The sequence below is a fragment of the Crocodylus porosus genome, unplaced genomic scaffold, assembly GCF_001723895.1.
Source record: "Crocodylus porosus isolate Cpor-Errol unplaced genomic scaffold, CroPor_comp1, whole genome shotgun sequence".
Classification (NCBI taxonomy): Eukaryota; Metazoa; Chordata; order Crocodylia; family Crocodylidae; genus Crocodylus; species Crocodylus porosus.
This window is the reverse complement of record NW_017728918.1, coordinates 11,860,260-11,883,288: the sequence shown is the minus strand read 5'-3', so window position 1 is coordinate 11,883,288 and position 23,029 is coordinate 11,860,260. Positions and strand designations below refer to the sequence as shown.

The 23,029-nt window shown below is 45.1% G+C and overlaps 3 protein-coding genes across 14 annotated transcripts in view; 1 reads left to right on the top strand and 2 right to left on the bottom strand.

The window, feature by feature from the left end:
- The window catches only part of TP53I3 (tumor protein p53 inducible protein 3), a 7,437-nt gene extending 6,203 nt beyond the window's left edge, over nucleotides 1-1,234 (bottom strand). Inside the window, exon 1 of one of the 2 annotated variants that reach the window (XM_019537324.1) lies at nucleotides 1,125-1,234. The gene's annotated coding sequence lies outside the window, so the exon portion shown is untranslated. The remainder of the gene's footprint in view (nucleotides 1-1,124) is intronic. The other variant, XM_019537326.1, reaches the window with a different exon arrangement.
- Nucleotides 1,235-4,044: 2,810 nt separating this feature from the next.
- On the bottom strand, nucleotides 4,045-12,891 carry PFN4 (profilin family member 4). 3 transcript variants are annotated; one of them, XM_019537321.1, is made up of 5 exons: nucleotides 12,794-12,891; nucleotides 10,381-10,509; nucleotides 7,666-7,803; nucleotides 6,264-6,369; nucleotides 4,045-4,300 (listed from the first exon to the last, which is right to left on the bottom strand). In XM_019537321.1, exons 2-5 carry the CDS (start codon nucleotides 10,495-10,497, stop codon nucleotides 4,272-4,274), a joined length of 390 nt encoding a protein of 129 aa, XP_019392866.1. In that variant the 5' UTR covers nucleotides 10,498-10,509; nucleotides 12,794-12,891; the 3' UTR covers nucleotides 4,045-4,271. The 3 variants fall into 3 exon arrangements, with proteins under 3 accessions (XP_019392866.1, XP_019392868.1, XP_019392867.1); XM_019537323.1 differs by having other exon boundaries at nucleotides 7,666-7,758; XM_019537322.1 differs by lacking the exon at nucleotides 12,794-12,891 and adding an exon at nucleotides 11,660-11,762.
- Nucleotides 12,892-13,009: 118 nt separating this feature from the next.
- The window catches only part of FAM228B (family with sequence similarity 228 member B), a 40,199-nt gene continuing 30,179 nt past the window's right edge, over nucleotides 13,010-23,029 (top strand). For 5 of the 9 annotated variants that reach the window (XM_019537319.1, XM_019537315.1, XM_019537312.1 and 2 more), the window contains exons 1-5: nucleotides 13,010-13,073; nucleotides 15,297-15,410; nucleotides 16,507-16,605; nucleotides 19,487-19,567; nucleotides 21,896-21,970. In XM_019537319.1, the coding sequence (XP_019392864.1) occupies nucleotides 13,038-13,073; nucleotides 15,297-15,410; nucleotides 16,507-16,605; nucleotides 19,487-19,567; nucleotides 21,896-21,970 (405 nt within the window). In that variant the 5' untranslated portion in view covers nucleotides 13,010-13,037. Of the gene's footprint in view, nucleotides 13,074-15,296; nucleotides 15,411-16,506; nucleotides 16,606-19,486; nucleotides 19,568-21,895; nucleotides 21,971-23,029 lie in introns of those variants that run through there. The other 4 variants (XM_019537313.1, XM_019537318.1, XM_019537316.1 and 1 more) reach the window with 4 other exon arrangements.

Sequence of the window (23,029 nt, the reverse complement as noted above, 5' to 3'; positions counted from 1 at the left end):
TGCTTATATTGCTGGGATCCTATGACCCCAGCTGACTTCCTGCCCTTTGGGCAGGGGGCTGGACTCGATGATCTCGCGAGGTCCCTTCCAGCCCTGATGTCTATGATGTCTATGAAATCATATCTCCATTCAAAATTTCCGAAGGGGTCCTCAAATGAAAAAAAGGGTGAAAACCACTGACCTATTCATAAAATCTATTCATAAAAACTTTGCAGACAGTTCTCTCTTACAATCACCAGGCACAATGCCCAAAACATACAAAAAACTCCTAAATGCGCCACAGATGAACAGCAGAACTGCTTCCACAGAGCTGCATGGGGACTGAAGTTGTGCAGATGCTTCAGTTTGCTTGATAAGGGCCAAATATGATAGCAACCATACAACAATTAAAACATAGAACGGGTGGAAATGAAATCACCACAGGATGGCACTGCAGGGCTATTTTATGGCAAATAAATTAAATTTCTCCAAATGAGCTGTATTAATTGATCACAGCAATCTCAAAGAAAGCCAGTCCTATGATAATCCGAACCTCATACAGCACCACCCAACAACATATCTGGCTCTTTTTATCCATGTCACCTTTAACATGAATACTGAAACAAGTAACAGGGAGAAATGGAAAGGTATGGTCTCTCTAGGGGCATCATCTGTCCAAAGGGTAGGCAATTAAAAATAATGTAGAAGGAAATATTCAGTACTATCCTTGCTGCTAAATCTCTCTACTGATATTTGTGATTTTTCTCTTTATTGCTAGGGAAGGACCCACAGACACCACATGGTAAACTGACCATAGGGAAACCAACTATCGGAAGTATTTCCAAATGCACAGAAAAACAAACTGTATTTGAAATGAAACAGACTTGGGGGGCACTGTTTCTTTACAATTTTCTCCAAGGAACAGTTGTTATTCCAGAGGTTGACTGCAGCAAGAACACACAAAATAACTGGAGAAGAAGTATGATTTTTTGAGAGCAGATGTACTGTCTAAATTCATTTCAAACTACTGAATCCAGGACCAAAAGCAGCTTTTAAAATGTAGTATGCTCATCCGTAGAACACTGAAGCCAGCAAAATGAGTCTGTTTAAACTGAGGATAATTGATTCCCAGATTTACCACTCACCTTTCTTCTGAATAGGAAGAAATGCTTCCCACACACCAGGAGCAAGTACTAGGTCCCCCTTTTGTACAGCACTTTGTTTCCATTTCCTCCTCTCTACGCCCTGCCCCTACAGGCAGCTATTATCAATCCCAGGGGTAGAGGGAAGAAAGGAATAAGATTATATTTATATTCATAGCAAAAGGAAAAAAAAGGAATTAAAAGGCAGAACTATTAATCAACTTCAATATCATTTCTGAAAACAAGTCTGGTTTTCTTTGACTGATTTGGGCAGAAGTCTATTTACTTTTGGGAAATTGGGAAGAAACCAATATCCTTTTCCCCTAAGTAACGAGAGTGGGTGGTCTAGTCCTGTTATTATAGTGCCTTATGGGAAAAATGATTAATTTTGATAAAAATACCCTGAGAAGGGTATTTCAACCAGAACACTCGCTAAGAAGATTTTTTCCCGCTATGTGAGTTGGTCTAATAAAAGGTATCAGATTTATGCAATGGACCTTGTCTGCCCATGTCCTTAGGCAAACATGGCTACAACCTACACCCCTGTAATTCTGATAAAATATTTTTGCTTTAATTTTGACTTCCAAAAGGGTATGTTTATAAAATTTTAAAAAGTCTGAACAAGAAGTACATTTAAAATAGAAAACAGAAATGTTTTATTCTGAACAGTTGAAATTAATGCTTTACTTTTTAAAAATAAACTGAATTGTCATATTTCTTTGAAGACTTTCACCATCAAAAGTCAGCATTTTCCAAAGGAAAATTTGTGACCATCTCTATTTTCTTTTATATTTAGACAGACTTGTTAAATCTTTTCTGCACATGCAGTTCAACAATGTTAAGAACAGTAAATGCCTAAGTACTGCGAGAAGATAGACCTAATTAATGTAAGTATTTGAGGCTGTCATTTTCTTTGGGGAAATTCAAAAAAATTTTGATGCTCATGTACTATACAGCAGAGGTTCCCAAACTGTGGTACATGTACCCCTAGGGGTATGCATGACATCTTGAGTGGGGGGTACACGGGAGAAATTGTGTAATGGTAGATTTAATTTTCATTATAATAATAATTGGCATTTGAAAGATAAACTGTAAGTTGGTAGGAGTTGTGGCAGGGCACCTGCCACTTTAAGTGCCTGGAGCTAGCAGTGGACAGGTGCCTGATGAGGGCAGCCATTTTGGACCTAGGGCTGCCCATATAAACACGGGCAGTTTTGTACCTGGAGGCCAGGCAACAACATAGCTTGGCTGTAGGGATCATCTGGAGGTAAGGGAGGAGCTGTAGGAGATGGTCAGGAGGCTTCTGGTCCTGGGTATGACCTAAAACTGCACCCTGTTGGGAGTGGGTGGCCTGGTGGGGCTCTCAGTGGCGTGGGAGCCCCCAGGAAATGCCAGGCCAGTTATCACCCCGATGAAGGGGAGGTAGGGGTGCCTTAACCCTAGCCTTCACTTTTGGGTGGGTTTGCGTTCCATCAGAGGTAGTTGGGGCCAGGTATGGCCGAGGCTGCCTGAGCCGTGCAGGGTGCGAGACCCCAAGATGGAAAGCTGGGGCCAGGCATGGCTGTGACTGCCTGAGCCCTATGGGGGTACAAGCTCCAGGGGGAGAGTGGGGCCAGGTACGGCCAAGGCCACCTGAGCCCTGCAGGGGTTTGAGACCCTGAGAGGGAGAGTGGGGCCAGGTACGGCTGAGGCCACCTGAGCCCTGCGGGGGTTTGAGACCCTGAGGGGGAGAGTTGGGGGCCATGTACGGCTGAGGCCACTTGAGCCCTCTGGGGGTGCGAGACCCCGAAAGGGAAAGTTGGGGGCCAGGTGGCTGTAGCCATGCGAACTCCTGTGGCCCCGAGTGAGGGGGGGATGGAAATTAGGAGCCCCCAGTGAGGGGGTAGCCCCTAGTAAGGGGAGTAGGCCCAGGTAAGTCTCTGGATGCCTGAGGCCAAGATGTGGGCCAGGGGCTGAGTGAATGGGGGGCTCAGCCTCAGAACGAAGAGAATCCTGACCCTGATAAGTCCTCCACTGCTGGGAGGCAGAGCGTGCGTTGAAAGTAACATCCAGAGTAGCACCACGACCTGCTGGCCTGGGGGGGCGTGAGAGTCCCCTGTGAGACTCTGGGGCACCAGTCATGGTGTGAGGTATCCCAGCTCCCCACATCCAGGAAGGTGGACTCGGTGAGAGTGTGTGGCTAGTGAGGCTGGAGGTGGAGTGCCCCCTTGACTGGTCCATGCTGGGGCCAGGACCAAGTTGGTCAAAAGGGCCAGAGGCCCACCACAAGACGCACCCAGGGCTGTGGGCCTGGGACCCCGCCTGGCCTTTAAGGTGAGGCCAGAGCCTGTGTAGGGCTGAAGGTCCTTAGTGGGGACCACACCCAAGGGGGGCCAGCTACGAAGAACTCGGCAGCCCAAATGAAGGCGGCGGAGGGTTCAAAGGAGGGTCCTGCCAGGAGGATTCCGGAGCCCAGTGTGGGGCTGGTGTGCTTATTATCATCTGGATGCCATCTGCGAGCCTTGGGGTGTGGTGTAGGGGAGGAACAGAGCCGCAGATGGTGCCTTCTGGCATCGGGCAAGAAATGGGCAGCCTCCTGCCTTATTTAACAGCTTATTAATTTTCCAGCAAGTCGTGGCAGGTGAGACGGGCGGGCGGCGTGCCCGGAGGCAGGTGGGAAGCCGCTGACAGCTGGTCTGAGAGAAGCCCACTCTGCCACAGGCGTACACAGGCAGCTGGTAAATCTGGAAGGGGTTACACAATAAGAAAATGTTTGGGAACCTCTGCTATAGAGAAATATAAAGACCTTCTCAATAGAGAACCAAAATCCTATTTCGCTTTATTAGAAACAGGTAGCTATGCAGTATTTTATTTTCTATGCAAGAATAGTTCATTATATTTTAAAATAGCTTTATATATCTATCAATAGCAATGCAGACAGACATGTAAAACAAAGGTTTTATTCAGAACATGCTCAGGCACATAGAAGAATCTGAAACCTTACATTGGCCTAAGTGGTAATGTCACATCTTCATTAAGTTACTGAGTTTCTGACAAGTATGTGGTATATGTGACGCTGTTCTGTGACAGAAGGCGGCTAGCTTCTTTTGTCTTGAATTTTCTAATGAAACAGCGCTTAGAAACTTGGTCAAGTTGAAATCCTTTGTGGATTTAACTTCCTTTCTCTCTCAAATAGTCGGCTACAAACAGTCAAAAAAGAGAGAAAACAAATAGGCGTTTTGTTTTTTTTTAAATGTCTTCTATAATGACGGTGCTACTTAAGTGCAAATTCATACTTGCTGTACATACATTTCTCTACAGTAAAATGTATTGTCACAGAAGGAAAAGAATCAAAATCCAAACCAGATGTCAGCATTTCTATTGGACTATTTAACATGTTATTGTTTATATTTACCAGGTATTACTCCAAACACTGTGTAATTTTAAAATAAGATGAATATTTATTATAGTAAGAGATCAAGATTTTTTTTCATAAGGACATCTCCTTCAAAAAAGGGAGCATTTAAAGTTAAATCAGATTATCTGTAAGAGGATTACAGTAATCTGTAATTGTGTCCCCCCACCTTAAACTACAAGAAGAATGATAGTTATCCGTATTTTTTTCAAGGGGGGAAGAAATTGCTGCCAACAGCAGAAGTAAGTCTTTTGTGTTTGTTGCCTTAGTTATGAGGTCCCATCTCTGTAAAGGAAAATGGGCAAGGAGCCATATGCCCAGGAAGTGTGTCAGAGAAGCTAAGGAAAGAGAGGATGTCACAATTTTTTCTGGCCAAGGAAGGCTTGGTGTGTAGCATGGAGTAGGGATTATGCTACAGTACGTTAAGGACACATTCTTAAACATTGTTTTTGAATAATAGGTTTCTTGTGGGAGGAAAGGGAGGATGACTTGGTTTCAGGACAGCCACACCACCCCCCACCACCATGAGATGGGAGTTATGGGCTTGGGAGAGGACAGTAAAGGAAAAAGAGGACTCCTAGGGCTACGAGGCAGAGGAGCACAAATAAGTAGGGATGGGAAGGAATGTGGGGAGTGGGGTTATTTATTTATTTTATTGATTTTCTTTTATGAATCAAGTGAATATGGGTTGGGAAGGGAGGGTTGGGTTGGGTGGAGGATTCCCTCCTTAATTAGAGGCAGGGGAGTGGTAGGGAGTGGGGTGGGGTAGATTGCTTTTGAATTTGGTTTAGGGTTATTTTGTTGTGCCTTCTGATTTTAATATTTTAAGCTACATAATTTTTTGTTCTCTCTCATCCTTGTATAATATGCTGCTGTGTGTGTGTGGTTTTTTTGGGAAGGACAGAATACAAAATAAGCATAGATCACACTTGTAAAAAGCCATAGTTTAAGCACAAAAAAGGAAAGACGGGTTGAGACAGCTAAAGCACTACAAATTAGACAAAGGACAGGAGTTACCATAGGCTTGTTAATATAGGAAAAGAGGTGGTAGACAGCAGCAGTAAGGCTAAGGAGTAAGGGTAAATGAGAAAAGTGGAAGGTTTTGTGTTTGAGGCAAGATGAGACAGGTGTGGAGGTGGATCCATTTCTAGAAGGCAGGCACTTCAAATGATAACATAATGAGAAATTTAGAGGGATAAAACAGAGCAAAGCAAAGGGGTTCTTCGCTAGTCTGTGTTGGATCTGCCGGAATCAACCAGCCTGAGACACCTAGAATTTCTCCATCACTAGCCTAGCTATAAGTGATGTCATCAAATGTTTGTAACGGTAGTTACTGTGTGGATGTCATCATTTAATAAGTGCAGTAATAGTGCCATCTAATATATAGTATTTGTTACAATAATTGAGGACACTTTTAACTGTATGACTGCTACTGCCCCTTGGATTTAATAAAGGAATTTCAATGACTTACTGATGTGATCAGTTGAATGTTAACAGGTAACTCTAACATGGTGGGTCCCAAACACAGCAGCCTGGAGCCTGTTCAGCAGAGGGAGCTCTCTCAGAGTGCGGACACCACCTTTTAATTTCTCACTTCACAGACCTTCAAGAGTTTCTGAAGACCCCACCTACACACTGAAAGCAGCATGCATGGAAAAGCTACTCACTGACATGCTGCAAAATTCCACTCTACTTCTAACCTGTCTCTACAAGTTATGGTCAGACAGACATGCATATGCAGTGATTACCGAGTTTCTCTACAGCTTCCACGCACACGCTAGGATACATTCCCTCACTGTAGGTACCAACCACGATGTACAACTTGGTTTTCACAGCCACGAGTCCTCCATCTTGCTAGATAAAAGATCAGAACTAATAAAAAATTGCAGGGTCCTCTAAAAAACCCCACAGACTTTATTAGTATGTCCTAGCTAAGGATGTTCTTGACTTCAAGATGCACGTCTCCTTAAAAAAGAAAAATACTTTCACACAGCAATTCAAGACATATGCTGATACTTATGGTGATAATGGGGTTCATATACATGTTTTTCTAACCAAACCATGAAATAATTGCCTATTTTACTGCAAATTCCCACCTTTGTTTATAAATTAATTATTATAAAGAAGTACTCATCTGTTACATGTTATAAAATATGAATAATATAACTTAATGTACCTAACACATATCATCTGAAAGAAACCCAAAATTCTTTACAGATGCCACACATCAAACCTTCTGAACTTACAATGAAGAATAGAAAACCCATTGAGAATGGCTGGATTTTCTGAACCAAGGTCCAAATTAGCCCCTCTGCTTCCAGCTTCAGATTGCATATCAATTACTAAATTAAGCTCCCCAATTATGGGGTGTGAGGATTTACAAAGTTCTACATGAGTGCATGTGTACAGGAATCACTGTACCCATTGTCATTCAGCTACTTCTGGGAAGGAACATGTGCACAGTTTAACAGCATAAAGGAACATTTCATAACATTTTACAGGAGGAAGAGTAGCATGCTACTTCTAACAGGGTGTCTTGGAATTTATATTGCCAGAGTGTAGTTGTTCAGAGTGTGAATCCCAGTATTTTAGGTGAGTTTTACTTCTCTCTTTTTTTTGACACCAAAGTCAATATTCTAAGTACTTCAGTGATGACGAATCAAAGTCTTTGTCCACATTTGCAGCTGATGCCACTGGCTACTGATGTCAGTGAAGCTATTAAAATTCACCCATCTGAAAATCTGACTACCTGGTTTCACACCTACATTTGCACAGAACTAGAAATTAAATGGTCATAATGAGAAACATGTAGCACTGAGCTCCTCCTGAAAGCAGATGTGATTGTACCATATATAATCTGAAGACTCTGAAACACCTTGGATAAAATAATTCAGTTTGAAAATTTGGAAAAAGAAGGCAGAACCGAGTTCAATTTGACCCATACTATCACTTCCTTGTAGCTATTCTGTGTTGTGACATTATTTCTTTGCCTCCCATATTACAAAAGTGTAGTAGGGTGGGAGGAGGCAACATCTGTTGAACTTTGAATTGGGAGGTTAACGTCAACAGTCAAGTGAGGAAAAAGAGGAAAACTATCAAAGCACTTTTCTAAGTAGGTGATCCCATCTGCCATACCTATTATCAACCTACTTTCTTAGTGTAGATGGAGTACTCATCCGCTCGGACACATCTGTACTGCTTCTCCTTGAAGTAAAGGCCTTCTCTTCTAACTTGCAATAAATTCTTGTAGAAAGCATAAAGAAGGTTTACGGCACTCTGTGGCTGCAGCTAGAGTTATATAATGGGATACTGTTATAAAACAACAGAATACATATTTGCAATAGTAAATACACACTGATAACACAAATTCTTATGAAGTCTCTCATAAATAAATTACAAAATTGAATCCATGAGAAAGGTAATATCTGCATGGCCTGGACATTGGATTTTTAGTCCTTGTATAATATGCATAAACTTTATTTATAGTCTTTGGCTCATTCTGCTAGCACCTGCTTATAATCCTTCAGACAACTGAACTGAGTGGTGGCATGTCTTTTGTAAAACTATCTGTCCAAAAGTAAATGTTTCTGGGATTGGGCCCTTAAGTAAAATGTTCCTGGAGACTCTGGAATCTGTCTTTGTCTGCGTTTGCAGTGGAGCGAACACATGAATATTACTTCCAAATAATAATAATCTTTATTCTATATGTAGCTTTTAGACAGTTGAGCAGGATAGCTGATCAGATCAAGGCCATCTACATATTTTCAGTTTCTCCTGGGAGAGTCACCATGAGTATACAGAGTTCAGCCTTTTACTCCCAGCAAAAATAATGTGGGAACAACCAGGGTTAAATCACTCCTGTGAGAGTTTCTCCTTGGAGAACAAAAGTCTATACACGTTCTAAGATGGAGGACTGCATGCTGGATTCTAAGACCAGATGCTCAGCTGGTACAAAAAGTCATAGCTCCACTGAAGTCAAGTGGTTATTGGGCTCAATGTAGACATAAATATAATGTGTTATATACACAACTTCAGAGTAGATGATCTAACAGTCTCTTCTGGTCTTAAACTCTACAAACCTATGAATCCAAGCTATACACCTCCTGAAAATCTGGTTTTAGCATCTAACATCTGACACTCCACCTCGATATGAATAGTTACCCTACTAGAATCGTTGCACCTGACAATTTATACCAGCTAAGATTCTGCCCCCTAATTTTAATCCATCAAGGTTTTAGTGTGAAAATAAAGTTTTGCCAGGCTTCATTTTAGATCTTCATTGACCACTCTTGGTCTGTAGGCTATGCTTTGGTGTTGACATACTATGTGGGCAAACGGCTTCACCATGTTCTGCTTCAATGAAATGTGACAAAATAAGTATCCATTTTGCCATATGATATGGTGGAAGTGGAAGTGGCGTAATTTTGCTCTCTTGTTTGGTACCTTGTTGATCACAGTGAAAAATCAATATGATAAAAGATGACATGCAATTCAGAGTGATAAGCGGTGGCTTCTCTTAAAATGTTCCTCCTATGGCCTATGTAATACTTTGTCTCCAAAGTCTAATATAAGTGCTTTGCAATGGGTTAAGCCTTGCTGCACCATGTTTGCATGTTTACAATGACCACAGTGCTACTACATTGTATCAGAAACCCACCAACCATCATGGCTGCCTTCAGGCGACCACCCTTCATCCTAAGCACACTATTAAATCCATTGTCTGCAGCCAAGCTCTACATTGCAACCATATCTTCTCTGACCCCATTGACCAGATGGACACCTTAAGGATCTGGAATCGGGATTCCTACAGTTGTATAATCCCCAAACTGTACCCAATCAAATCAACAAAGCTAAACTCAGACCTCACTCTGACCTGCCACAAAACCAAGCCCCAGACAAGGACAACAGACTCTTTTTGGTTGTCACCTACAGCCCCCAGTTTGAACCTCTTGGACACAAAATGAATGACTTCCAACCGCTCATGGAAAATTACAACCATTTTACAGGCAGCTCTAATCTCAAACAGCATCTCTCAAGCAATTGGCTACCTAGCTCCTATTGCCACAGAGGCACCAGGCCTTGCAACCGACCCAGATGTTTTAAGTTGTGCTCCCTCATCAGTACAGACCACATCATCACTAGACCAAATTACACTGATTATAATGTCTGAGATTCACTCATCCACTTCATTCACTTAAACCTCTACAAATGTCATATAGCCTATCACCTGCGTACAATGCCCCTCTGCTGTTTCCATTGGACTGCTAGGACAATTCTTATGTGAAAGAAAAATGGACACTGATCCGGCATCAATTCCAGAAAGACATGCAAACCTGTGTCAGAACGCTTTAACCTTTCTGGATATCCCATCACTGACCTCAGAGTAGGTAACCTTAGATAGCTAAACTTTAGAAGATGATACAAATGCAAAACTGTGGAACAAGAAATCATCCACAGACCAGATTGCATTAACTATGGTCTAAACAGGGGCTATGGATTCTTATCCCATTACCTGGATTAGCTTTTGGGAATCCTTTATCTTTGTAAGCTTATTATTTATTTGTTTCTCCCAGCACTGCCCCTTCCCTTCCCCTCCCTGTTTTTTGTGTTCAAATCACTGTTTGATATACTACTCCTCTCACAGCATCTGATGAAGTGAGCTTGTGTTCATGAAAGCTCATGCTATATATCCTATTTACTTCATCTATAAGGTTCAAATCTACTTTGCCCTCTGCAGGAATACTTATTAGAACCCAGCAAACCCTGCTTTAACTGCTAGTTCATTTTCCCTCCTTGAAAGGGGCGATACATTCCTAGATTTTCTGTCTTCATTGTTGTTTTTCAGAACTCTTTCTGTTTTCTTACATTAAAGCCGAAGGTTGATGCATATACAGTTCCTTTTTTCAGGTTGATGATGGCTGCATGTTCCACATGCTTTGTTCTGAGGAGACAGTCATTCAGCAAAGCCTGCATCTGGTTCATTTTTCTTCAGTTCTGTGAAACAAATCAGGTGTGTAGGTGTTCATGCCTTGTATTCTATTCCAGTTGAAATCAATAGCAAAAGTTCCACAAATGTCAACAGGTATTATACTGGAGCTCAGGTATGCAGCTTCATGAAAACAACAGCAAGAACAAAATGCAAACAAGCAAAAAAAGTTTATAAGGAAGTGTACACAGAGCAGCAGAGAACAGGCTATAACTAACAGGACCTTGGTGAAAATCTGGTCAATTTAAATAATTAACATGCCAGCATCCTTTTCTTTTGGAATGGAGGAATGAAGTCCCTTAGGTGACTGGTTCACAGTAAAAAAGCTGAGAAGGATGTTATAACTTGCTACAGCCAAAAGGTTACTGCAAGAATGGGTGGTCCTGCCTGAAGCAGGTGGTTGGACTAGATTACTTCCTGACATAGGCGATGAGTAGGGGGGTATGGGGGGGACACATGCCCCACCTGAGATTGGCCACCACTGAAGCCACCACCGGCTTCTGTGGGTGGTCGCTGTTTGCCACCTACCCCCACACTTGCTGCCGATGCAGCCGGTGGCATCTGCAGGTGGTCCCTGCTCCCCACTTGCAACCCCCCTCTCCCTCACCGCCGATACCACCACTGCTGGCGGTGGGCGGTCCCTGCTTGCTGCGGCTGACACTGATGCTGGCAGCTGCGGGCAGTCCCTGCTTGCCACCATGGTGCTCCCCCCAGTCTCGGGAGGCACCAGTCATTCATGCTTCCTGAGGTCCCTTCCAACCTTTACGTTGTATGATTCTGTGATTCTAAGAAGGAAGATGGGGATGGATACTTCACCGAAGCATCACAAACCATACAAGCTCCGTATTGAGATGTTTCACTGCTGATCATTTTAATAGCAGTGTCAACATTTAAGGGGGCTTCCATTTGATTTAAAAGTTAATGAGCTGTGGTGACCGGACAGGGCTCCATTTCTTACCTAACATTATTGTGTCACCGTGTCTGTCTGCTTATGCAGCAATGAGTCTGCATCAGTCATATTTTGAAGGCTCCTTTGGCAACATGAAAGGCTAGAAACTAGGAACTGACTGGCCCTTGAGCATCTCTTGACTATTAATTCAGTCTGGCCCATGTGTTAGAACTGGCAGAGCTTTTCAAATAGTGCTTTATACAACTTACCTGTACAAATTAGAGAGATGTTTTCTTATTTCTCTACAACAGAGCCATTGGATGACTTGATTTCCATTTCATGAAACACATTCATTAATGGCCACATGCTGAATGGGAGTGGCATCAGTTAAGCATTAATGGTGTTCACCATGCAAAGAGCATGGTCCCACCAGCTGTGCAGTTCGTCCATCGGAATACGTTACACATGACTGTTAAACATGACCCATCAGGCAAGTCATCGGGCTCGTCTCTGGGGTGTGCAGGGAAGCGTAATGGCCTGCGATGGGTGGGAGACCAGGTGAGAGGCTCTCATGAGTTCCTCTGGCCTTCAGCTCCTTGGGACTCATGACTTCGAGTTTGCAAAGACGCTAGGGTTGCCAACTCTGAATCTATTCCAAGAGGTTTCATCACGATACAATGACACTAATGACTTTACCTCAAGAAGGCAAATGCACTTCACTGTTTCATTTAAAAAAGCCACTGGGCAACTGTATAAATTAGATTCAACATTTCATGTTTATTTTAGTATCACTGATCTCCCCGGTGACTCTAAATTAGAGCGATAAATTAGACATAAATGTCTAAATTTGAGATTTCTCTCTAATTGCTGGAGACTCCTGGAGGGCTGGAAACCCCTAACAGGAGGCAGCACTCAGGGCGGGGGGCGTTGGCGTGGGGGCTCCCCTTGCACCCACAGGGCCATGTAATTGGTGGCGCGGGGTGGTTCCGCCCCCGCTGTCCGTGCGGTGAAGAGCCCAGGGGACGTCGCCCCCGCCACGGGCTCAGCCCAAGCCAAGCACCGCCCCATCCCCAGCCCCGAGGGAACGCCCCTCCCTCCCCAGGGACTACGACTCCCAGCATGCCACGCGCGGACAGCTCCAGTTCCCAGCACGTTGCGCGCAGAGCTTCAATTCCCAGCATGCCGCGCGCTGCGCTCAGAGAAACCCGTCCCCAGCATGCCATGCGCAGAGAACTCCAGTTCCCAGCATGCCCTGCGCCTCCCACTCAGTGACCGCGGGGGGAGGGGGGGAACCTATAGTTGTATCATGTAGCATGCTGGGAACTGTAGTCTCACCGGCCCACGCCGACCTCTGGACAATAGGGCATCCCGGTCCCCCGGGCCTCGCTACCGGCGCTCCTCACCGTGCGGCGCTCCACCCCGCAGCCGAGCCGGAGAGAGAGATTTCTGGGCGTTTGCCTTCCGATTGGCTGCGCTGCACCCGCCTCGCGTTCTTGAGTGGTCGGGCGGTCTGTCCATCACAGCCGCGGGGTCGGCCTGCGGTTGCCGTGGCAGCGGGGGACGCTCAACCGCCGGCGGCGGCCGCGGAGCCCCGGTGGGGCGGGGGGATTTTTCTTGGCAGAGCGGCACGCGGATGAGAGCGGGGTGATGGAGGCGGCCGGGGCCGCGCGGGACCCCTCGCCCGTGAGTGCAGCCGGGCCGGGCCGGGCCGGGCCGGGGCGGGCGGCCCCTGAATGCGGCCCTGCTGGCTCCGATCCAGCTTAGCGCCCACTGCAACCCCAGCCCCTTTTCTGCAGAGCTGCTGCTGAGCCTGAAGTCTGGGAGCAGGTCGTTTGGCCCTTTAAAAAAAATTTTTAAGGATCAAAGTTAAGTCCTTCGTGTCATTCGCAGGCACTGGGGCTGTGCGAAAACCACAGAGAAGCAGGGCTGGACAAGGGCAGATTTCCAGCGTTGGCTTCCTCTGTGCAAAAACGAAGTTTATTTCCTACCTATGGGGACTTTGTGCCAAATTTAAACTTTCCCTGAGCCTGATGAAGGGCATTTGGGCCTGAAAGCTTGCAGAAAACTATGATTTTTTTTCCAGTTGCTCAGTTGGGCTGATAACAGGTAATGTCTCTGAACCAGTTGTTTTCTGGGGTGGCTTCCTCAGCGTCTGGAAGGTGGCAGCAGCAGCACGGTGGTTCCCAAAGTTGTTGAGACTCAGCGTTTCCCTTGGAAATATCGGCTCTGATTCCCGATGGCAGAAGCATCCTCAAGCCATTCTCGTGTTGCGAAGGATTGAGGAAAACCCTGTTGTGATCTGTTGGGGGTCTCGCATGCTGCATCCCTACTTGACATCTCTGGGTTTATCTTGGGAACTGTGTTTGCCTAGTCAACAGTGCTACCATTTTGTGGCATCCCTAAAAAGGGTCACAAGCCATCCAGGATGCTGTGACCCCCTGGTTGAGTTTTGCTGTTGGAGAGTGGGGGGGGTGGCTCGTTCTGCACGTCTTGCTTAAATGCTTCTTCCTCTTTGCATCACAACTGCTGCTGTGAGCGACGGGGTACTGGGCTACATGAGCATGTGCCTTCCCTGATGTGTCATCTCATGTTTTACGCTGGGCTCTGTCAGGTCGTTGTTGGCGGTCCCTCGAAGACAAGGATGATGTCCGTCAGGCTTGATGGGTCCTCAGGTGACTGAGGACCCCAATTCTGGATGCACACGTTCTTTGGCAGTGGGGGCATGTTGCACGGGGGAGTGGGATTTGCAGCCCCAGGTTGGTCTTCTCCTTCCTCTGCTGCCGCCGTTCCACCTCGGCATCAAGTCGTTGAGCCTCGAAGTGGCGTGTGCCAGGGTGGACCGGGTGGCACCACACCAAATGGTCATCAGCTTGTTCCTCCCAGCTATTGGTGTCAATGCCTCTGTGCTTGAGGACAACCTTGAGTGTGTCTTTGTACCGTTTCCTTTGGCCATCCTTTCAGCATTGGCCAACAGAGAGCTGGGAGGAGAGAATCTGGTGAGGGAGGTGGTTCTCGGACATCAGGACACAATGGCCTGTCCATTGGAGTTGATTTCTCAAGAGCAAGGCTTTGATGCTGGTGGATACAGCTTCATGGAGGATGCTCGTGCTGGTCCGGTGGTCCTCCTACTTGATCCCCAGGCATCTCATGTTTTACACTGGGCTCTGTCAGGTAGACAGTGGCTCTCTCCTCAGATCCTGAGATTACTGGAGGCAACTGATTAACCATTTCTATCAACTTTGAAATGTTTCCTTGAGGGTTAAGCAGAGCCCAGATGCTTTAAAGTTAAAAATGTGCCCCACAGTCTTTATTCTGAGCACATCTCATGGCTGGAGTCTCGGGCTTTTATAGGGGATAAGCCTTTTATCGCTTGATCACTAGAATTGTTAAACTTTTCCCAAAATTTCCACGCACATTGACCTTTGGGCAGAAACCACATGTGGCTTTGGGCAAACAAGTGCTTTGCAAACAAATGTTATGATTTATTTAAGGGAGTTAAAAGAAACAGGAAATTGTCTTTTAATATAGGGTGCCATCAGCAAAGGGAATCGCAGCAGCTGAACGCTTCCATGCAGGAGGAGTCAAGTCGATTACCCACTGCAGTTGTACGGACAGCGGGGGATTTTATTCAGGCAGTGCTAGCTCTGGGTCTGGTAGTGGCATCATGATAAACCACAGCCTAATTGGCTCACCTGGTTTTCGGCCTGATTGGCTCACTTGGTTACAGAAACAGCAGCTTAATACACCTCTGGCACCAATGATCTCATTTGCGTTGACAGTAATTAGTCTTCACACTTTAGAAACCCTTGAGGCATTTCAGTGGTATAGCAAGTCTGGCAAGTGACAACTAACTTTTTATTCTGCACTTTTATCCTTTACACATTCTTATTTCAAACCTCTCTCTAGTCTGAGTCAAGAGAATCCCTACTTGCAAGGAGGAGAAGTTCAGATGACTTCTGGCTCCTAAGAAGTCACTCTTCTGAGGCTGAGAACGAGCAGGATGTGCAGGTACGAGAACACGTGAGCAGCTCAGCACCTGTACATCTTGACAAGGAGAGGGGGCATGTGAAATGGACAACTTTACATGGGATGACTCCTTTATCTATGTAATTGGGTGACTCAGTGAGAGACTGTGTAATCATGTGTAAAGTTGCTGGGTTAAAAGTGCTGCCCATGCCTGTGTAGTATTTACAGAAGCCTTGTCTACCTCTCCATGGGATGAGGGTAGTAGAAACAGGATGCTTAATTGTACTGCAAAGACGCTTCTTAGCAGTATGTCTGCACTTATCTGTCCCAGGTCTATGTTCAAGCAGTTGTTCCTGCCCTTGAACTTCATGCACTGAACAATAACAGCAACATTATGTGCATGTAGGTGGGTAGCTGCATTTTCTGTATAGGGGGCACAAACATGCACACTTAGGCTAGAGACAGAAGTTACACATAAACCAGTTTAAGTGATTAGCAACTGGTTTAAACCTGTAACAAAACAGAAGTTCAGTGCACAGAAACTGCTTTCAAAATGGCCAAAACTGGTTTAAGTTAAACCTGGTCGAATGTAATATCAGACTTAACTGATTTAGGTTAAAAAAAAAAAAAATCAGTTTTTTTTTGGAATTTCTGTTCCAGACCTTAGGAAATATGCAATTAAGGCTCTAACCTTGAAACCTATGGTTGGGTGTCACTTCAGAGTATGTGTTACTGGATATTGCTTGGTTTGTCACCTGAGGCTTTGGCAGGGCTGGAGCTTCATTTTAGTACCTGTTTGTCGGTTGTTTGTTGAAATCCCCTGCGATATCTAAGAAGAGAGCTTAGTTGATTAGTTGTCCAGTTACTTAAACTGGTCTAAAGGGACCCACACAAAAAAAGTCCTACAGTACTTTAATGTTTAATCATCAGATAGTATTGGTTGGTGTGGGGTGGGGAGTGTTATTTATTACCTATGTGAAACTAAGTAGCTTGTGGAAAACCCCATCTGTTGACTTCTAAATCTTCCCTGTTTTTTTCTGATGTGTTTCTTATTGGAGAGTGATTTCCTTTTATTGATGTCATTTATTTTTTTTTGCCAGTGAAGGTGACATACTAGTCAGATGTTTTCCTTATTTTAACTTTGTCCCAGGAAATCCCATCATCTGTGTATGAGAAGGATCAAAAACTAAGCACTTTCAGCAGGACAAAATCTTCATATATTTGGCAGGACCCATGGACCCCCCTGCAGGTACACAGGATATTTTTCTCTTGTAGAGGAAATACCCAAGGGCAGCATCTTGCTTGATTTCTGACATTTGTGTTCTTTATCCTCCTCATCCATCTGTCTTCACTTTTTTCATTTTATCTAGATTTATACACAGAAATTAGGGGGCATTTTCATAGTTGTGAGTGTGTTTAATGTTCTTTACATATACAAGAAGCATATTGGAAAGTTCCCTCAATTTCATTGCTCATCCCTAACTAACAATTGCCAACAAAAACACAAGGGAAAATCCTACCTTGCCCTGCTCTACATTTCCCCTCTTTCGAAAAGGGAGGAGACATTGTCGCTACAGTGTGCTCAGCAGATCCAGGCTGTTTGGGTCCCACGGAAGGAAATTCCAGAGTTTAGACCTTTTATGGGAGTGCTATACATAGGCCTTAGTTTAAATCATGGGCCCAGCTTGTGAATATTGTGGCCTGATTGTGGTGGGGGCTGCCATTGTCATAATGTTTCCCCCACCCCCGTGATTGGCTGAGAGGCCAGGTTTGGGGTCATCTGGCTGGCTGAGCCTGGCCCCTAGTGCCAGGCTGGGAGCAGGGATCAGGAGTGTCCTGGGGTGGGGATAAAGGGTTGCAAGACAGGTGTAGGGGGGCTGGAGTGGGGGTGGCATTGCTTGCGTTTGGGGGGCTGCTGCTGCAGAGGGTAGCATCGGGGTCCTCTGCAGCTCAGGGGCTGTGCCACCTGCTGGCAGCTTGCTCTCTGGCTGTGGGAGATGCAGGCAGGCTGCAGGAGGGATCAAACTGAGCCAAGATTAAACATAAACTCAGAGATGTTGTGTAGTAGATAGATCTGTGAGACTGACAAGTGTGTTCCCCAAGCGATGAAAAGGAAGCTTCATAGCCTGGATAGCTTAAAGTGAGTGGGACAAAATAATGCAAACTGTTCTCTGTGGTTTAATCTTGTGCTGTATTTGGGAGAATGGACATCGTGAACTAACTGGGATAGTAACCCCCAGGCCAGAACATTAATAAGTAGCTGCTGAGAATGAGGTACCATATTTTGATACTTACTTAATTTGCCTGAGTTTCAAAAATGCTGAGCACCCTCATAGTTTCATAGTTGGTAGGGTCAGAAGGGACCTGAGCAGATCATCAAGTCTGACCCCCCGCCACAGGCAGGAAAGAGCGCTGGGGTCAGACAACTCCGGCGAGGTGTCTATCTAGCCTCCTCTTAAAGACCCCCAAGGTAGGAGCAAGGACCACTTCCCTTGGAAGTTGGTTCCAGATCCTAGCCGCCCTGATTGTGAAGTAGCGCCTCCTGATGTCTAGTCTGAATCTGCTCTCTATCAGCTTATGGCCGTTGTTCCTTGTTATTCCTGGTAGTGCTCAGGGGAACAGGGACTCTCCCATTGCCTGCTGGTCCCCCTTGGCCAGTTTATAGATGGCCACCAGATCCCCTTTCAGCCTCCTCTTGTGGAGGCTGAACAGGTTCAGGTCCCGTAGCCTATCCTTATAGGACCTGCCCTGCTGCCCCCGATCATGCGAGTGGCCTCCTCTGGACCCTCTCCATGTTGTCCGCATCCCTCCTGAAGTGCGGCGCCCAGAACCGGACGCAGTACTCCAACTGCGGCCTGCCCAGTGCCGCATAGAGGGGGAGGATCACCTCCCTGGACCTGCTCGAGGTGCATCTATGGATGCATGACAAGGTACAGCTGGCCTTTCTGACTGCATCCCCACATTGGCAGTCCATGTTCATCTTTGAGTCAATAATGACTCCAGGATCCTTTTCTGCCTCTGTGCTGACGAGAAGGGAGTTCCCCAGCCTGTAGGGATGGTGCCGGTTGTTCCTCCCCAGGTGCAGCACCTTGCACTTGTCAGTGTTGAATCCCATCCTATTCTCATCCACCCACCTCTATAACCTGTCCAAATCTGATTGCAGCTTGTCCCTCCCCTCAACTCCATTTGGAGTCACCAGAGAAAGAAGGCTGCATTGTATCCAGTGTCTCTAAAGTTACAGTCTTCAAAAGTGTGCAGCTTGAGACTCTCATTTTTCTTAGTATTAGAGAGAAAGGCTAGTACCTACAGCAGTTGATTTCCTAACAGCCTTATCTCTTTCTGTTTTCTTTATTAATAAGCTATCATTCCTATCCATTTCCCATGTGGCAGTGTACCACTGCAGTGCATATACTTGAGGCAGGAAATATACTCCCTCCCCTGTCCAGGGTAAGGCATAAGGCCAGTAAAGATCTCATGATCATTTCTTTAAGAATGGGGTGTCAGCCTGGTGCTCTGCCAAACACCAATTAAAGTTCTGTGCAACTGAGTTTGCCCCTGTTTCAGCTGAATGAGGTATTCTTTACCTCCTGCACTAAAATACCTCTTTAGCAGGGCTAAGCTGGTGCTTCATTGTACTGTAATACTACCATCTTTACTTACTTAGCATAGTCACCTTTTCCCTAAAAATTAGCCCTCCAAAATTGGGGTGCATGTCTTCAGTGGGAAAGGTAACTTTTTGTGTTGTAATGGCTGCTCAGACAGTCCTCCTATCCCAGCCAGGAAGGGAGAGGCAGAGTATACAGTTCAGTGTTGAAAGTAGTTATAACCCTCACAACCACCCGTGAATTGGCAGCAGCTTTTGGCAGAGCGGTCAACAGCTGTTGAAACAGCAGCAGGAAGGTTCAGACCATAGCTTTTGCCTGAACAGTGCTGTTCTTGATTCAACCATGTGGTCAGGATTCCCTGCTATGAGGTTTCAGCCATGACTGAAATAATGTTTTGGTAAGGCAGAGGTAAGAAAAGAAGTGTGTGTGTGTGGTTTCTAGTGGAATTTGATTTTTGGTAACTGGATGGAGGGAAGAACAATGGGATTTTGTGAAAGATGATTTTCATTCTGTTAAACTTTGCAGAAGGCCTACTCATCTCTGGATTCTAGAAAGAAGAAAGCTACCAGAGATTGGCTAACACAGAAACATGTTTCTCTTGCGCAGGTAAGACAAAAATGCATTTGGCCATTTTGGGGTTGTTGTTTTTTTCGCTTGTTTTTTTTTTTTTAATCACTATACTCCAAAATACAGTGTACAAAAAAACCATTAACTGCTCTGCACCTTTGGGAAGGGGAAGAAAAAGATATAAAATGAGAAGTGGAAAGGTAAGTAAGACTGTGAGCCTCTGTTTGAAATGTCAAACTTCCTTGCAGCTGGGGTTTCAAGCCCCAGTGGGGCAGGTCTCTGCATTTTGAGTATTTTAGATAAGATCTTAAAAATAATCTGTCTGCAGAATAATAACTAGTAAGTTTTGCCCCTCAGGGAAAACCCTGCTAGTGTGCTCTGGTGGGGGCAATCTTACCTGCCCCAGGGACTCAATGTTCCTGGTTGCTGCTGTTGTGGTGCCATCTTCCCACTGCTGATTACTGCTGTTGCTGCTACAGCAGTGGCAGGGTGTCCATGCTGCTGGCCACTGCTCCAATAATGTGATGGGGCTGCTGCTGCTACCGTACAGACTCTTGCAAGAAGATGCCATTCTGGCTGTTGGGAACATCTTGCATAGGAACTAAAACTAGTTTAAACTTTGTTTTTGTTGGCTTAGTTTATGTGGACTGATGACAAACTTAAATTAAGCTAGTAAAAGCAATGTTTAAACTAGTTTCAGCATGTCTACACTGGCAGTTACAGGGGTGGAGGTTATAGCTGTGTTGGTCTAAGGACATAGGTAGACAGGGTTCTTTGGGTGAATCTGACATCTTTTATTAGACCAACTTAAATAGTTGGAAAACAAATTTTAGGAAGCTTTCTGGTTTAAAAAAAAAAGGATCCAGACCGTGCCATGACAAAAAATGCAAAACCTACCAACATATCTCCACCCCCCCCCACAATGACTACATCCCACAACAGAGCCATCAGCATCCCTGCATCTTACAGCTGCACCTCCAGAAATGTAATACATCTCATCCAATGCACGAAATGCCCTAATGGAAAATACGCAGGAGAGACCAAACAACAGCTGCGCACCAGAATGAATGCACACCGGAAATGTATCAAAGACAAGAACACCCAGTTGTGGGGGCACATTGCTCACAAGGAAACCACACTCTCTCCAGTCCCTCAGCTCTAATCCTCAATGGGAACTTACAAAACACTTCTCAGAGATGAGCCTATGAACTCCACTTCATCAACCTCCTGGATACAAAAGATCATGGACTAAATAGAGACATTGGATTTATGACACATTATATCCTGCCTGACATCTGACTCTCCAGGTACCTCCACTATTTAACTGCTACATTCATCCCCCTTTTCTCTTCACCCCCACCCAGCCTGTCTCTCACCTGCTGACACCTCAATTTACATCTTCACTGACTGCCTGTCTTGCATGTGTACCAGCCCAGCCTCTGGCTTCTTTACTTTCATTCCATCCAGAAAGACACACCAACGGCAGAGACTTCCACAGCCTGATGAAGGGTTTTTAAACCTGAAAACACGCTAAATTTTTTTTCCAATTATTTAAGTTGGTTTAATAAAAGAGATCAGATTCACCCAAAGAACCTTATCTACGCTGGCAGTTTGCACCCATGAACTAAACTGACTTTAAATTAGCTTAGCCAGTGGGGCATCTTGTCAAATGTAGGCCTGGCCTTCCCTTCTTACTGCAGTTATGGTCCCTGTGTCTCTTTTGCGTTATGGGTCTGGCACTGAACAGTATAAATATTTATTGTAGAATTTTAAAGTTTGTTGTTGATTTTTTTTCTATAATGTTCAGAATTGTTTAGCGTTTTAAAATTTAACTTGTAAAAGGCACCAAACTGACTCCCTAGGAACAAATACCTGGTTTATCTGCCAGAGCTGGTGGAACAGTGTCAGAAAGACCCTCATTGAGCCCACGTCTTGGTCTATGAGAGATTACCCATTCATTCCTTGGCTTCGTGTTGATGCTGCTAAGAAGGGTACTTGCTGCAGCAGTGTAGGGGATTAGGCCCCAGGAACTCCAAGATGGATTGAGAACCTCAGCTCAGTTTGAGAATTACCACTCTTTTAACTTTACTGTGTGATGTATGTAACTCAAGTGTCAGTGGAGCTCCCAGCAAGCTTGTGCAGCACACAAAAGCCTTTGCTGCTGTACTTGCACTGCTATTTATATCCCGGCTACCTATATTAAAACAAACATGGGTGTACTCATCCGTGATAGCTGTGGCTTTGATTGCAGTGTAGACCTGCCCGTTGTTTACTGTGGATTTTGAACTTGGAGGCCATTCTAATTGCTGTTTTGATTCAATATTTGTACTTCACAGTTTTGTCTGGTATTGTGTTGATATTTTTTAGGCGGTATCTAGTGAAAGCAAAGGCGTTATTGATTCTGCCAAGACCATCTTGGATGAAGAAGATTATTTTGTGAAGGTAAGAAATGCACATGTTTTCCATTTGCTGCACATCCTGATGATTACATGGGAAGAAGACCTGAGGGTGTCAGAAGTTCATTATCCATCACTAGCTGATGGTAAAATGTCAGTTCCCTAAACGTGTGTGACTTCTGGGCTTAATTGTGCTTGAATATATACTAGGGCAGGAGTGTTCAACTCCTGGCCTGTGGGCCAGATCCAGGCGTGGCTCTGTGCACTAGATTATGTGCACAGAGCACTGGGGGAGTCTGGGGCCCATTGGGCAGTGATGAGGGCCCATCAGGTCTGATCCATCTTGTGGACTGGCCCTGTGCCACTCATCTGGCCCACAGTGCCAAAAGTTTGAATGATACGGTATTAAAATTGAGAAGTGTGCTTTAAGTGGGGAAGCTGATTTTTTTTTTTCCTTAATTGAACTAGAAGCAGTGTGGAATAGAGCCAGCAGACACTGTGACATGTCACCAAGATGCAGCCACTTCTCCCTAGGGCTACAAACAGCAGGGGAGAGTCCAATGTTAAGTCTCTCACAACCACTGGTGAGAGACTAGATTTGGCTAAAGAGCCACTGAGCTGGCTGAGAGTGAGTGAGCTGCTGCATGCAGTCTGCAGTGTCAGCTTGTAATGTGGAAGCAGCACTTTATGATTAACAGAACTTATAGGAAGAACTATTTAACAGTAAAGAAGTAACAGTCTTGCAAGGGTTTGGGGCCTACTGTTGTTACTGTCCTGCCACAGCAGGAAGGTCCTTACCTAGACTCTCTCCTCGTGTACCACACTTCCAGGACACTCAGTTTCCAGGAGGACTTGCTCTGTCACATAGTCATAAAGGACTCTGGAAAATCTTTTTTTTCTATGTCCTGCCTTCCAAAAACAAGGTGCATGTTTTATTTGGAGGGGTGTAGCATGAGGAAATACAGTACTTTCTGTTGCCTGTCTTCTGAAGGCATGCCAGAATCTGTGGGTTAACTCAGGTTTAACAGCCTGCCTTCAACATGCATGCACAGATGCAGGCCTCTTTAGTTTACTGCTCACAAAAGAGTTGGCTGTCATTCTCCTG

Bases quoted from the DNA above. Each gene is read 5' to 3' on its own strand.
- PFN4 (XM_019537321.1), bottom strand. From the start codon at position 10,497: ATGAACCAGATGCAGGCTTTGCTGAATGACTGTCTCCTCAGAACAAAG. The intron at 7,804-10,380 runs GTAAGAAAACAG...ATATAACTCTAG, and splicing joins CATCAACCTTCGGCTTTAAT to CTGCAGCCACAGAGTGCCGT. The intron at 6,370-7,665 runs GTAGGTTGATAA...TCTTTTATCTAG, and splicing joins ACTCCATCTACACTAAGAAA to CAAGATGGAGGACTCGTGGC.